This window comes from Neofelis nebulosa, chromosome 4, assembly GCF_028018385.1.
Source record: "Neofelis nebulosa isolate mNeoNeb1 chromosome 4, mNeoNeb1.pri, whole genome shotgun sequence".
Classification (NCBI taxonomy): domain Eukaryota; kingdom Metazoa; phylum Chordata; class Mammalia; order Carnivora; family Felidae; genus Neofelis; species Neofelis nebulosa.
The window spans coordinates 83821070-83836904 of record NC_080785.1 but is presented as its reverse complement, the minus strand read 5'-3'; the positions used below and the strand labels follow the sequence as shown (position 1 = coordinate 83836904).

Below are 15835 nucleotides of genomic sequence, written 5' to 3'. Positions count from 1 at the left end.
CTTCCCCTGCTCATGCTCTGTCTCTGTCTCAAAAATAAACATTAAAAAGAATAAATTAATTAAATTAAAAAAAGGGAAGACTTTTAGGATGTGAAATATAATAATGAAAATAAAGTGATGGGTGTTCAGGAGTCAGTTTGGAATTAGATAATATGTCAGATTGATAGGGCTTTTTTTTTGTTATTCTTTACCTTTTTAAAAGCATAAAATAATACATATAATCTGTAATCTCACACTTCTCTTGAATTATTTCCTTTGCCCAGGATTTACCGTCTTGCTTAGATGTGCTTTAGGCAATAATATATTCTTCATAGGACAGTAAACTTTGGCCAAATTACTATAAATATTCTTTTTATCTTGAAGTTATTTTAAATTTCCCTTCTCCTAAACAACACACGCAATTGAGACATTTGTAAATAAAAGCAACTAGATAGATAGACTGTGTAGAATAAGACTTTTAAGCTGAATTTTACATGAAAGGGTTGTAATTTGGTAAAATGACATAGAAAGCACTTTTAGGGTTATGTAAATTAAGGATGGTGCCTATGTAGAAAATAATGAAATATAACATCAATGAAACTCCTGGACTAAAACATTGAGGAAATGCAAACCAAGGTGATTCTCTTCAGGATATTGGCAAACGGGACTAATTAAAGCATTACGGTTTGTAAGAGTAAATGAATACACTATATTAAGAAACTAACAAAAATATCGTTCAAGTTTTATTTATTAGACTCTAGATATTTACCCAGCTTGCTCTTTCACTTCATTGAGGACCCTGTTCAAATACTATCTCTTAAAGAAGATTTCCTGGACTATTCTACTTAAAAAAGCAGAGTACACATTTAGAACGGAGTGTATATATATATATATTTGAATATATATATTTGAAATATTAATTGATACTTCTACCAGAAATACTGCGACCAGAAATAAATAAATGCGTATATTCTACTTAGCTAATAATCGTTAAGAAGACCAGATACTATTATGGTATAATAATTATAATACTATAATTCTAGAGAATTAAATACAGTAATCATCACTTGAGACAGGTATCTATGCCAGAAAATTAATCGAGCAACTTTTTTGGGAAAGAGGCAATATAAGTTGAAAAATCAATAGTGTTACAGAGCTCTTTTGGTTAGATGAATTGGTAATTTGTTCTTCCAAACCTGCTTTCAGTTTGAATTAGGCGCATCCATTGGATTCACATTTATTGTGAATTTAATGCTTATTTTAAAGGTAGATACAAATTGATTATTTGAATCATTTGCAATTACTTCTGTAATATATAATGATATGATAAAGGAATTTAGGTAATCATTCATGACAACATTTTTCTTATATTAGCAAGTTATATCATAGCACCATTCTAGCAAATATGAAAATGACTAAATAGTTACATGTTACAGTGGAGGAAATCAAAATACATAGAGATGAATGGTTTACTGACAACCACTGATAATGCCACGGATACAAGTTTGGAATAAACTAATGCCTATTTGTCTTAGTTTTGGGATTTCTTACAACAAAGTATATGTAATTTCTGTCAATGAGATCATTGTTTTCTGCACTAAGCCCTAGAACAGATTCAAATATGTCCATGTGTATAATTATAATAAGAGAAAGGAAGCATTTTGATAAAATATTTTATTATTATTAAGAATAATAATATAATCATGGTTATAAAAATAGCAACTTTATTAACTACAGGAACTTTATATACAAGTCATAACCACAGTGTCCCCTTTTGGGTAAGCATCCAGCCATACCACTCAATAGGCAGCTTATCAATTTCCTATTTACACCAAGACGAAAAGTTATAACATCCACAGTATTCCCTTTTCAGTTTCCTAAAGATAGAAACTTTCTGTGCAAATGGAAATGAACCTACTTAAAATTACACTGTCAAGATTTATAGGGACCAGAAAATGTTAACATTTTTCTTGTATTAGTAAATTCTTACTACAAAACTCAGTTGAACATTAAAAGATAACTTCTTTTTGAACTTTATTGTGAGAGGTATTGACACACAACTATGTCTTTTTATTCAAATTGACTTTTCTTCAAATGAGTTTGTCTATCAATATGTAATATAATTGAAAGTAGTTACATTTGGAACCTCAGTTAATCAATTTAAAGTTTTTAGCAAGAGAGTTTATTAAAATTCCTTACCTCATGATTTCTATATTGCAATACCAGTATTTATTTCTTAAAAAAAAATGAAATGAAGATATTTAGAAACAACAACAACAACAACAAAATGTCTGACAACAATTTCTTGACAGTGCTTTTTTTTCCCCCCAGGAGAATGTTGCGGCTATAACATTCACTTTGTATAGTACCATTGGTACCAACAAGAAATATTCACAGGAATAAGTGAAATACAATTTTGCTATCACATGCCATTACTGTTATTTTTCTTGCCTTCCAGTGTCTCAAATTTCCCACAGTTTGAAACACTCAGATAGCAAGCAAGAGCCTGTTAATACTAGAAATTGATTCAATATAAACCATTTTACTGGGGACCTGCCCACAGCAAATAGGTAAAACTTATTACATATTTTACAATAAAATTAAGGAAGTATACAAAAGGATTATCACCCCTTCTGCACGGCAGAGGCATTATGACAAATATTTTAATTTTACATTACTATTCCTGGAAGACATAAGAAAATGTCCACAGTGACAACTGCACATAACCATTATTCAAACAACCCAAACAAAAATAGCATTAAAAACTTCTAATTTAAAAGCTCCCTTCATCCATTACTCAAAATACAATGGATTTTGGATAACTTGGGTTTTTCATTTTTTATCATTTATTAAGAAAAGAATGCCCAGGAAATAGTATCTTTCACCAGAGAAAAATGACATTATTATTATCCATTGTCCTACCACCTAAAATAACATGGATCTTGTTCATCTTGCTTTTATTGTCGTTCTGCTGACCTCCCTCTGTTACAAAGGGAACTTCCCAAAGCTATAACGGCTTTGTGTACCATGTCTGATGTTTCATGGGTGGTATGTTTTCACCCTTTAAGAAAATGGAAAACAGTGAATTCAAAATATCTACAAAGTTAGCTTCATCTTGTATCTAGGGAATCCCTATCTCTCGTTCCATGGAAATTTGGAAGAAAAGTCATAAAAGAAATATTTTAAAATATGAGTTTTTAAAAGTATTAGAATTTCATAAATGTTTTACAAATATCGCTAATATATGACTGAATAAAATTTTGCCAGTTCAGCAAGAAAAAACTGAAAAATAATTTTTGGACAATATACCTTTGAAATTCCTAGTGTTTGGATTAGAATGATATATCATATAAGGAAAGAAAAATACAATCAAATAAGATGGTGTGGACTGACAGCTTTTTGGAAGTCTCTTTGCTTTCCCTGTTTCTTGATACCAGCACATATCTGACCATATATACATATACATGTACATATATATACATATATATGCAAATTGTGCAATAGACACATACACACACACATACATATATATATATATATATATACATATATATGTATATATATATATATATATACACATATACATATATATATATATGTATGTGTGTGTGTGTATGTGTCTATTGCACAATTTGGATAGGCATTTCTCGGCTTGCTGTCCTATACTCTGTGGACTAAGTTTTCAAGTAAATTTAAGAGCATTTACTCAAGATTAAACAGTGTCCTATGAAACTTTTAGAGCATGATTAGGATCTCTGGCCTTAATTGACATTATTCAAGAGAAACACATGAGAGATATGGTGATACCGGATTGGGAGCATTCAAATAATCATTTTAAAATTTGTACGGGATGGTTTTGTGAAAATTCACAGCCTATCCTATTAGTCCTTGTGATCTCATTTCTTGACAAATACATGATTTTTTAGCTAATCATGTCAAATACAATAATAAACATGATAATCTGGTATTATCAGACAGAATACAAAATTCAAATGAATATTCTCCAGGGCATTAGAAAGATGCCAAAGTTGTAAAATGAAATAAGACAAAATTTAGATACCTTGATAAAAATCTTTCATTCAGCAGATTTAACTCTCCTTTAAAAATATAACTGAATTCAGAGTTTAGACAAGCTAGTTTATTTCCTTTCCTATTACATTTTTTCCCCTTTACTTAAATAAAGTTTTATTAGGCTAAAAGAGTTCCAGGTTAAGAAATGTATTCTGATTTTTTTCTTCAATATGTACTGTAAGGCATAGTTCGATGGAAGTCTCTTTATAAGTCTTTGGGGATACATGGAAATTTTCCTCTGAAATAATCTTTAAAAATTCAAAGAAGGCGAACTACAAGCCAATCACCCAGCAAGTCTTATAATTAACCTACTTAAATACATTTTAAAGACCGAAATATTTTTAAGCTTCAATTACACAATTATCTAAGGCTAGTAAAAAGTATTTTAGGAAAGTAGATCTAAAAATATCTTTCATAAATAAGTGTCCCTAAATTTGAAGGAAAGAAATAATACTAATACACATATTACCCTCTTCCTTTTAAGAATTAGAAACTACACAATGACTAGGATGATAAATATGTTTAAACACCTAGATTAGGCATTACTTAACTTTGTGGGTCATGACCACACCTTAAATGCCAACCAGTAGAAATCATCTGCAGATTATTTCTAGAGAATGAGCTGGTCACTTCTGTCTTGCACCTTTCCTTAAATTTTCTACTGGTCTTTAGACATTTATAGTTTCCTCTTAAGGACAAACTATATAGGTAAGCACTCAAAATATTTAGAGGCTACATTAGATATACCACGATTTGAACTCTAGTGCATGCACATGTGCACCCAGGTAGGATTATATGGGTACATGATTTCATAAAAAGTATGTGTACCAGTATTACAAGATACACAGTGAGGAGGAATGAATGAAATATAGTGTATTGCGTATGAAAGGTAATATAATTTAATATAGAGCTACAGTTTAAGGGCACTGGTATAAATTGTCTTTGTGAGGTTAAAATAATGTTTAACTCATGGTTTATTCATTATTAAGAAATTAATCTTGGAAAGCAGCGTAGAGAGAGTAATTGAACTTTTCCATTAAATCTTTTGTCATCCAGCAATTATACCTTTGCAGTTTTTAATCCATTCAAGTATCTTCAGGAGATATGTTACTACACTTGCATGTACCTTAATTCACTTCAACATTTACAAAATAACACTGACAAACGAAACGACAGAAAACACCCATAAATATTAATGAGTATCTTAACAAACATGACACTCAAGTAGTTGTCTCAGGATTGTTTTCAGTGACATTTTAATTCCATGTTCTCCGAAATCTTCATGTAAAAGGGAATTGTACTGATGCAAGCTTCAAACACAGTTACATCAGCTATGACTGTGGTATCTTATATGTTAATATAATTTTGTGTATCCATTTTGCATAATATGCTACTCGGACAAAAATGCCAGGACGATTTGGAATGGCACATCCACGACCAGGAACAATGACACCAAGAACCATTCTCATTTTATGTTGTTCACAAACAAGTGGGCCACCATAATCTCCCTAGGAAGAAGACGTGCAACAATAACAACAAAAAAGTATTATTTTACAAACAAAAATTAGTAATTCATTAATATTTTCTATATAGATTGATATCTCAAATATACACATCTACACAAAAAGAATAACTGCAGCTATGAAGACGGAAATAGATGTTCTAAACCTTTGGTTGTATTTCTACAGAATTAGTCACGTAAAACTGAGAGAAGTACAAAAGTTCTCTATCGTGTTCTATCGTGTGTAGTATCCATTTAAGAATGACTTGTCTTATACAAAATATTCACTCATCTTTCTTTATGTTTATTTATTTTAAGAGAGAGAGCAAGCAGGGGAGGGGCAGAGAGAGAGAGGGTGAGAGAGGGAGAATCCCAAGCTTGCTCTGTGCTGATAGCACAGTAGGTGAGAGGCCAAAACCAAGGGTTGGATGCTAACCGACTGAGCCCCTAAGGTGCCCCTTCACTCATCTTCTAAAGTGGGTTTTGTCTTTGTTGAATGCGGACTAGTTAACACAAAGCCACTGATAGCTACTTAGAAGGTAGACTTTATATTTACTTTTCTTTTCTTCTGATGTTCAGAATATGTTTAACATAGAAAATTTAGAAAATGTAGAAAAATACAAGTACTTTTGTACCACACCTGTAATCATACAGGTTATGGTTAATGCATATGATTAAATTGCATTAAATCTTCTTTTATTTCTAAAGCTTTTTGTTTTTCTTCCTTCTGTCTTGTCCCCAGAATTATTTTAACAAGTTAAATATAAATTGTAATTGATAAAATAATTTTATTTACTGTTCAGAAATTACTTTTCTTGGCATAAAGAAAGAATACTCCTGTATTTCCTGTTGGTGTTGGTAATTAAATTTATATATATTTTTTTATATTTCATACTCCCCTTCGTGGAAGGTAGCCTGTGATTTCATGACCTTTCTCTCTTTCTTTTCTTCTTTTTGTGCAAATGCCTATTATATTAAAGCATAGGTGCTTACCCTGTTTTATCATCAGATGATAGAAGAAAGATGAATAGATTGATAGACTGATTTTTGTGTTATGTTTTTATAAAAAGGTATATATTTATGCTTGTTATTATGTATAATCATTACAAATGTGCTGCATCATTTACATGTACCATGTAGCTTCCTAAGACTGCAGTGACTGGCTTTTGGCACCTCTTGTGTGAAGAAGAGTGTTTAGGACTATCTAAAATTTCCCATAACAGTGATGTGCTGAGATAAAACTAGACTACTGCAAATTTAGTTTTGAAAATACAAGTGTAAGAGAGCTATCAGCATTATATGATGGGGGAAATCAAGGTAGGGGTGAAGCTGGTGATAAAACAGCAAGGGAAATATGTTAGTCTAAGAGATTTCATATAAGCTATGCCACATAACTTAATAAATCTGAAGTTTTACCATTGATTACTGATACAAACTCTTCAAAGCAATTCACTTTGGAAGACTTTCACTAAATGTTATTCCATTGCTATTATACAAACATTTGGGAGATTTTCTTCAACTGTTTAGATTTCAGTGGCTTCAGGGATTATATTACCTCATTTTAAATATAAATCATATTAAAAAAAACATTCTAGAGGATAAATACATTTTTGAGACATGACAGAATCAATTTAAAATTGTCTTGTCAATATGGATAAAAAATAGGGGCACCTGGTTGGCTCAGTTGATTAAGTGTCCGACTTTGGCCCAGGTCATGATACTGTGCTTTGTAGATTCGAGCCCTGCATCGAGCTCTGTACTGACAGCTTGGAGCCTGGAGCCTGCTTCAGATTCTGTGTCTCTCTCTCTCTCTGCCCCTCCCCTGCTTGCACTCTCTCTCTCTGTCTACCAAAAATAAGTAAACATTTAAAAAATTGTTTAAAATATGGATAAAATACATATATGATAGTGTAATGAATAATTCAATTCAGTGATAAAGTTAGGAATCTTAGAATATATAGATGATAAATCAGATTGCAGGTTGTTCCTGATAAGCAGTTGCGAAACATTTTGAGTAATGGCAGTAGGGCGGGAGAAGTGCATAGCTTCTTAAATGGTCGTGAAGATTGGATTGAGCTCAAAATTTTGTGTTTACTTAGTGTAAGTAAGTAAGTAAGTAAACAAACAAACAAACAAGTAAATAAATAAGTAAATAAATCTTTCTCCTAGTAGGATTTCGATTATAATAATAGACACAGTAATACTGATTTACTGGAAAAACACCAAATTTGAAAGTGGTTATAAACACATAATCTATTTCTGACAATATCATTTTAAAGCAGTTTTTAAAACTCTTCAACTTAGTAAATATTTTCTTTTCAGGAACATAATATTAAAGCAATATATATAACACATGTATGTCAATACATATTTATGTTCCATATTTAGAGTATTTTCCTACATGTGAAAAGATATTTCATTATTGATTGAACTTATCCCATGCCTTACCGCATATAGTATTCCACAACTCCATAGCTCCTAGGCTTGGAGACTATGTCTCTTATATTCAAAATACATCTAAACATGCCAGTCAAAGGACACAGGGTGGTGGGACACCTGGGTGGCTTAGGGGGTTAAACTCCTGACTCTTGGTTTTGGCTCTGGTCATGACATCACAGTTTGGTGATATCTGTGTTCATGATCTGTGCTATGTACACTGCTGTGTGGCGTATTCCTGGGATTCTCTCTCTCCCTCTCTCTATGCCCCTCCCCAATTTGCACTGTCTTGATCTCTCTCAAAATACGTAAATAAAATTTAAAAATATTAAAAAACAAGACATAATGGATAAAAAAGCAAGACCCATGTATATGCTGCCTACAAGAGACTCATTCAGACCTAAAGACCTATGTAGATTGGAAGTGTAGGGATAGAAAAGCATTTATCATGCAAATAGAAGTAAAAAAAAAGCTGGGTTAGCAATATTTATATCAGACAAAATAGACTTTGAAACAAAGACTGTAACAAGAGACAAAGAAGGACACTATATAATCATAAAGGGAACAATTCAACAAGAAGATACACAATTGTAAATATGTATGCACCCAACACGGAGGCCCTCTAATGCATAAAGCAACTAATAACAAACAGGAAGGAAATAATTGATAGTAATGCAATGATAGTAGGGAACTTTAAGACCCCACTTACATCAATGGGTAGATCATCCAAACAGAAAATCAACAATGAAAGAGTGGCTTTGTATGACACATTGGCCAGAAGGATTTAACAGATACATTCAGAACATTCCATCCTAAAACAGCAGAATACACATTCTTTTCACTTGCACTGCACATTGTCCAAAATAGATCACATATAAGGCAACAAGTATCAACAAATTCAAAGAGATTGAAGTTGTATCATGCATCTTTCCAACCACAATGTTATAAAACTAGAAATCAACCACAAGAAAAAATCTGAAAAGATCACAAATACATGTAGGTTAAATAACGTGCTACTAAAACAATGAATGTATCAACTAAGAAATCAAAGAGTAAATTAAAAAAATACATGTAGACAAATAAAAATGAAAACACAACAATCCAAAGTCTTTGGAAGGCAGCAAAAACTGTTCTAGAAAGTAAATTTATCACAATACAAGCCTACCTCAAGAAAAAAGAAAAATCTCAAATAAGCAACCTACCCATAAACCTAAAAAAAGAGCTAGAAAAAGAAAAACAAACAAAACCCAAACCCAGCAAAAGGAAGGAAATATTAAAGATTAGAGCAGAAATAAACAAAATAGAAACTAAAAAAAAAAAAAAATAGAACAGATCACTGAAACTAGGATCTGGTTTTTTTTAAAAGATCAACAAAATTAATAAACCTTTAGACTCATCGCAGAGAAAGAGCTTAAATAAAATCAGAAATCAAAGAGGAGAAATAGAAACAGACACTACAGAAACACAAAGGATTATAAGAGAATGTTATGAAAAATTACATGCCAACAAATTGGACAACCTAGAATAAATTCCTAGTAGTGCATAACCTCCCAAAACTGAATCAGGAAGAAATAGAAAATTTGAACATAATAACTACAAGCAGTGAAATAAAATCAGTAATTAAAAAAAAACACTCCCAACAAACAAAAGTCCAAGACCAGACATCTTCACAGGTGAATTCTACATAAACATTTAAAGAAGAGTTAATACCTATTCTCAAACCATTCCAAAAAAATAGAAGAGGAAGGGAAGCTTCCAAATTCATCCTATGAAGATAACATTACCCTGATAGCAAAAGCAGATGAAGACACTGCAAAAAAGAGAACTACAGGCCTATATCTCTGATGAACATAGATGCAGAAGTCCTCAACAAAATATTAGCAAACCAAATACAACAATTAATGATTTAAAAAACCATTCACCATGACCAAGTGAGATTCATTCCTGGGATACAAGGTGGTTCGATATTTGCAAATCAAACAATGTAATACATGACATGAGCAGGAGAAAGGATAAAAACCATAAGATCATTTCAATACATGCAGAAAAAGCATTTGACAAAGTACAACATCCGTTCATGATAAAAACCCTCAGCAAAGTAAGTTTAGAGGGAACATACCTCAACATAATAAAGGCCATCTATGAAAAACCCACAGCTAATTTCATCACCAATACGGAAAAATTGAGAGATTTTCCTCTATTATCAGGAAGAAGACAGGGATGTCCACTTTCACCACTGTTATTTAACATACTGTTGGAAATCCTAGTCACAGAAATCAGACAACAAAAAGAAATAAAAGGCCTCCAAATTGTCAAGGAAGAAGTCAAACTTTCACTATTTGCAGATGACATGATACGCTATATAGAAAACCCTAAAGACTCCACCAAAAACCTACTAGAATTGATAAATAAATTCAGTAAGGCCACAGAATACAAAATCAATGTATAGAAATCTGTTGCATTTCCATACACTAATAATGAAGTAGCAGGAAAAAAGAAATTGAGAAAACAATCCCATTTACAATTGCACAAAAAGTAATGAAATAAAGTATACTTTGTTAAGTATGAACTTAACAAAGGTGGTGAAAGTCCCTTTCTTTGTAAACTATAGCACTGATGAAAGAAATTATCAATGACAGAAAGAAATGGAAGGATATTCCATGTTTATAGAGTGGGAGAGCAAATATTGTTAAAATGTCCATACTATACAGAGAAATCTACAGATTTAATGCAATCCCTATCAATACACCAACATTTTTCACAGAAGTAGAAAAAACAATCTAGAAAAGACCATGAATAACCAATGTAATCTTGAAATAGAAGAACAAAACTGGAGGTATCACAATCCTAGATTTCAAGATATACTACAAAGCTGTTGTAATCAAAATAGTATGGTACTGACAAAAGATAGACTCATAGATCAATGTAACAGAACAGAGATCCCAGAAATAAACCCAACATTATATGGTCAATTAATCTGCAACAGAGGAGGAAAGAATGTGCAATAGGAAAAAGACAATCTCTTCAACAGATGGGTTGGGAGAACTGGACAGCTACATGCAAAAGAATAAAACTGGAACACTTTCTTTCACCATACACAAAAATAAATCCAAAATGGATTAGGAAATAAATGTGAGACCTGAAACCACAAAAATCCTAGAAGAGAGCACAAGAAGTAATTTCTCTAAAATCATCCATAGCAACATTTTTCTAGATATGTGTATCCTGTGGCAAGGGAAATATAAGCAAAAATAAATTACTGGGACTACATCAATCATCAAAATAAAAAGCTTCTGCACAGCAAAGGAAGCAGTCAACAAAACTAACAGACTACCTAATGAATGGGAGAAGATATTTGCAAATGACTTATCTGATGAAGTTAGTATCCAAAATATAGAAAGAATTTATACAAAATCAACACCCCAAAACCGAGTAATCCAATTGAAAAATGGGCAGAAGATGTGAACAGACATTTCTCCAGAATATACAGATGGCCAACAGATACATGAAAAGATGCTTAACTTCACTCATCAATAGGGAAATGAAATGCAAATCAAAACCATAATGAGACATCACCTGCCAGAATGGCTAAAATCAAAAACAATAGAAATAACAAGTGTTGTCCAGGATGTGGAAAAACAAGGAACCCTCTAGCACTGTTGGTGGTGAATGCAAACTAGTGCAGCCACAGTGGAAGACAGTATGGGGGTTTCTCAAAAAATTAAAAATAGCACTACTGTATGATCCAGTAATTCTACTACTGGATATTTACCCAAGAAATATTGAAACACTAACTAAAAAAGGTATGTGTAGCCCTACATTTATTGCATCATTATTTATAATAGCTGAATTATGGAAGCGGTATTAAGGGCCCATAAACAGATGAATGGATAAAGATGTGATATATATATCTATATATATACATATACATATATACATATATACACACATATACATATATATGTATATATACATATATATATACACATACACATATATACACACGTGCATACAAACACACAGGAATATTACTCAGTCATAAAAAAAAGAATGAAATATTGCCATTTGCAGCAACATGGATGAATCTAGACAGTATAATGCTAAGTGAAATAAGTTAGTAAGAGAAAGATAAATACCATGTGATTTCACTTACTAACTTGGAATTTAAGAAACAAAACAAAGAAAAACAGGCAAACCAAAAACAAAACGTTAACTACAGAGAACACACTGTGGTTATCAGAGGGGAGGTGGGTGGGGGAGTGGGTGGAATTGGTGTAAAGAATTAAATACCCTTATGATGAGCACTGAATAACATATAGAATTGTTGAATCACTATATTGTACGCCCAAAACTAATGAACACTGCATGTTAACCACCCTGGAATTAAATATTTTAATAAAAATATAAAAAAATATTCTCAGTTTCAGAAATAATTTTAAAAGTACAAAATGTGCATAAAAATAAATTAAAAACAAAATGTAAAAAAAAATACATGTAAAATAATGGTTTAACAGCTTGTCTATGTAAAATAGGGATAGGAAAACTGCCAAGTTGAAAGAACAGTTGCCTAACAAATGAAAATGTCCAAGCTCTTGAAACCACAAACTTTGACCTTTTGGTTTTTTAAAATAGAATTTGTTTACACACACACACACACACACACACACACACACACACACACACACATATGCACGCACACGCGTGCGCGCACACTGGCTTAACCAAAAACACATTTAAAAATTTAAAACCAGGCCTGTATCTGCTAACAAAATAACTAATGGGGTTCATTTAGGGAGAATTTGGGAAGATCAGATAACGTTAGAAAAACATTAGAAAAATGCAAACTATTGTATCAAACTGTGTATTGAATACTTTTAATTTGAACAGCTGTCCAGTAGAGTTCTGGCTGCATTATTTTATTGTATTTGTTTTTTGTTTTGAGAGACAAATGTCATCATAGCTTGCTGATAATGAAACATGGATTTTCTTACTGTTTAAAGTAAGTGTAGAAGAATAATGAAAGGTTGTTTTTCCCAATTTCTGTCTCTTAGAACAAACTGGTATACAGGGGTTTTTATTTGAGAAAAATGGACCAAGATACCAAAGAGACAAAAAAGAAACAAAAAACAAACATGAGAAACTATGACATTTATTACATACTGTTTACTTAAAAAAACAAAAACAAAAACAAACACAAAAAAAAAACCTTTTACCTCACATGGTCCTGACACAATATTTTCGGCACCTGCACATATTTCAGACTCATTCAGAGTCACCTTCCCTTGATGGTATTGGCTGCATTTCTCATTCCCCATAATATAGAGATGTGCTACTCGTAATAGACCATCAGAGTTGATTGCTAGAATGGTGTAAAAAATGCACAGTTAATGAGCACAAGGTAAGGTGAGAAAAAGGAAACAAATAGAATTGTTTTACATAAAAACATATGATATTGTCTTATCTTTTAAAAATAGCTTACATCCAGTATAACCCCAGCCATAAACACTGCAAGTGGTTTTTTCAGGAATGGTGCATCCATAATTAGGTAAATCAATTGTACTAACAAAATCATCCAGGACAGCAGGCCTGAAAATGGAAAATACAATGATAAATACCCTTGATTGAATCAACACAAAATTAACACATTGAAATTTGGTGTTAATTTTTAATATGAGATTAAGAGAGAATAAAAAGTCTTGTTTCTTAAAAAAGAAAAAGGGAGTGTCTAATCCAATGTAGGTAGTAGAGGTGGGGGTAGGTAGCAGAGAAATGAGTCATTTACTTGCTAAGTGGTCGCTGTATTTTTTAAACATTATTTTACCTATTAAAGTTACCAAATGATTACTCCCTAAGCTTTGGTTTTAGAGCAGGTTATTCAGACTTGGTCAAACTTCATTTATTCATTTTGAGAATTTTTAAGATGTCTTTGTCTCTTTGTACACACACACACACACACACACACACACACACACATATGACATGTGACATATGCTTTTATAGTAAATTTACGTGAAAGAGAAAGAATAGCCACATGGCTAAAGAAAAAGCTTCAATAATTCCAGTGTGGGTTAAAAATACAAAACCTTCTCAAGCAACTAACCTAGCAAGCTTCAGTAATACCAGATCTGACCCTTCAGGCCCATATACCAGCTGGGACACATTTAGAACCTGTTTGCGTTTCTCATCTCCTCTTCCGTGGACATCATGAATCCCAAGCCAAGCTTCGTAATCTTTCAAGTCTTTGTTTCTAAGTAAAAAAATTAAAATGTAAAATACAATTTTAAATTGGGTAGTATTATTCAGACATATGATCATTTTAGCTTATAAATAGGGCGGATACATAACCTAAATTTAAAATTTGAATCAAAGTATAATAAAGAGCAACACATTTGTTATGAGAGATTCTGAGTGTTGCAAGCACACATAAGGAGAAAGAGCCTTCAAACTGCTCAAATTCTAAATGGCTATTTAAGAAAAAAACTCTTGTAGTCACACGTGAAAAATTCTCAGGTGAAGCACATCACATGAAGTATAATTTTCTGCAGATTTTCCTTCTTAGCTTTGTATATGTTTGGTTTATTAATGGAGATTGAGAATTTATACCAACAAAATCAAAGTGAATTTGATGAGAATCAGGAAGTAAGTTTACAAATGCTACCTCCTTAACTTTTCCTTAGGCTAATTCTCATTAAAAATTAATCCCAGGATGCTTCTGAGCCTGGATCTGCATAAGAAAGGAGAAGTGAGAATTGAGAGAAATTTGCTGATAACTAAGAAAAGGATTTCTATCTGGAAATATAGAGTGCAAGTAGGAGGTGGGGGGAAAGATTATTTACATAATTCTAGCAAAATTCTCTCCCAAATGAGAGTCATGCCAATTGTAGAAAGAAGTGAACAGAAGTAGTACCCAGTACATAAATATCAATTAAGTCAAAGTAAGTTTTGCAAGCTAAATCTAAAAACAGAAAGTACATAATTTGTTCAACACTTGTTGGTGAATCTGTTAAATGAATACACATTTTAAGCCTAAAAGCTAAATGGAAACCCTACATATTTTTGAAGGCTCAAAACAAATATTGGTTTCAGAAACACTTTACCGAGAAGGGAAACATTGTCTTGCGGTAAGAATCCAACTTTCCTTTATCAATGATCCTCCACAGATATGTTTATTTCTATGAGAAAGAGGAAAGAGAACAAGTAACATCTGCGCAGAAAGGGTGCCTGCCAATTAATGCAAAACCTATGGCTCCATTGTTAAAAATAAATGCATTTGAGAGGAAAATATAGAAATTATCTCAGCAAGAATAAAATGAATAACTCTTTTACTGGAAGGATGATATTTGACGATTGAAGCATTAGCATTTTTTTTCCTCATGTGATAACAAATACGAAATCATCTTTATTTTTGAGTAATGAGCCCTATCATTACACACTGAGATCCATTCCCACCACACATATTCACATGTGTGTGTATCTATCCTTGTGAGAGCAAGTATGTACTACAAATATAGACTATTTAGCATGAACAAAAATCACAAAAGAACGACAAAAACAATGTAGACCTATTTAAATTCAATGTCTGATTATAAAAATGCAACCCTGAGTTTTTACTTAAACCCTAAAAACTATCTGATGGCGGCAATATATATTTGGACATCATTTCCCTTCTTTCATTACCATTATTTATTTGTGAAATGTTAACTTTGAATATAGTGGAGTTTGAATAAATTTGTTGAGCTTAAAGCAAGCAGTATAAATTTCACTTATAAAATTAAAACAATTTTATAAGACAAATCATCTAAGAAATTATTAAATATTTGTAGGGAATAAAAAATACTAGCACATTTA

The 15835-nt window shown here is 32.0% G+C and overlaps 1 protein-coding gene across 3 annotated transcripts in view; it reads right to left on the bottom strand.

Moving 5' to 3' along the window:
• Positions 1-5289: 5289 nt before the first annotated feature.
• Positions 5290-15835, bottom strand: part of HGF (hepatocyte growth factor) — a 77023-nt gene continuing 66477 nt past the window's right edge. For all 3 annotated transcript variants that reach the window (XM_058725266.1, XM_058725267.1, XM_058725268.1), the window contains 5 exons: positions 15085-15159; positions 14088-14234; positions 13467-13573; positions 13201-13346; positions 5290-5558 (listed from right to left, as the gene is read on the bottom strand). In XM_058725266.1, the coding sequence (XP_058581249.1) occupies positions 5382-5558; positions 13201-13346; positions 13467-13573; positions 14088-14234; positions 15085-15159 (652 nt within the window). In that variant the 3' untranslated portion in view covers positions 5290-5381. The remainder of the gene's footprint in view (positions 5559-13200; positions 13347-13466; positions 13574-14087; positions 14235-15084; positions 15160-15835) is intronic.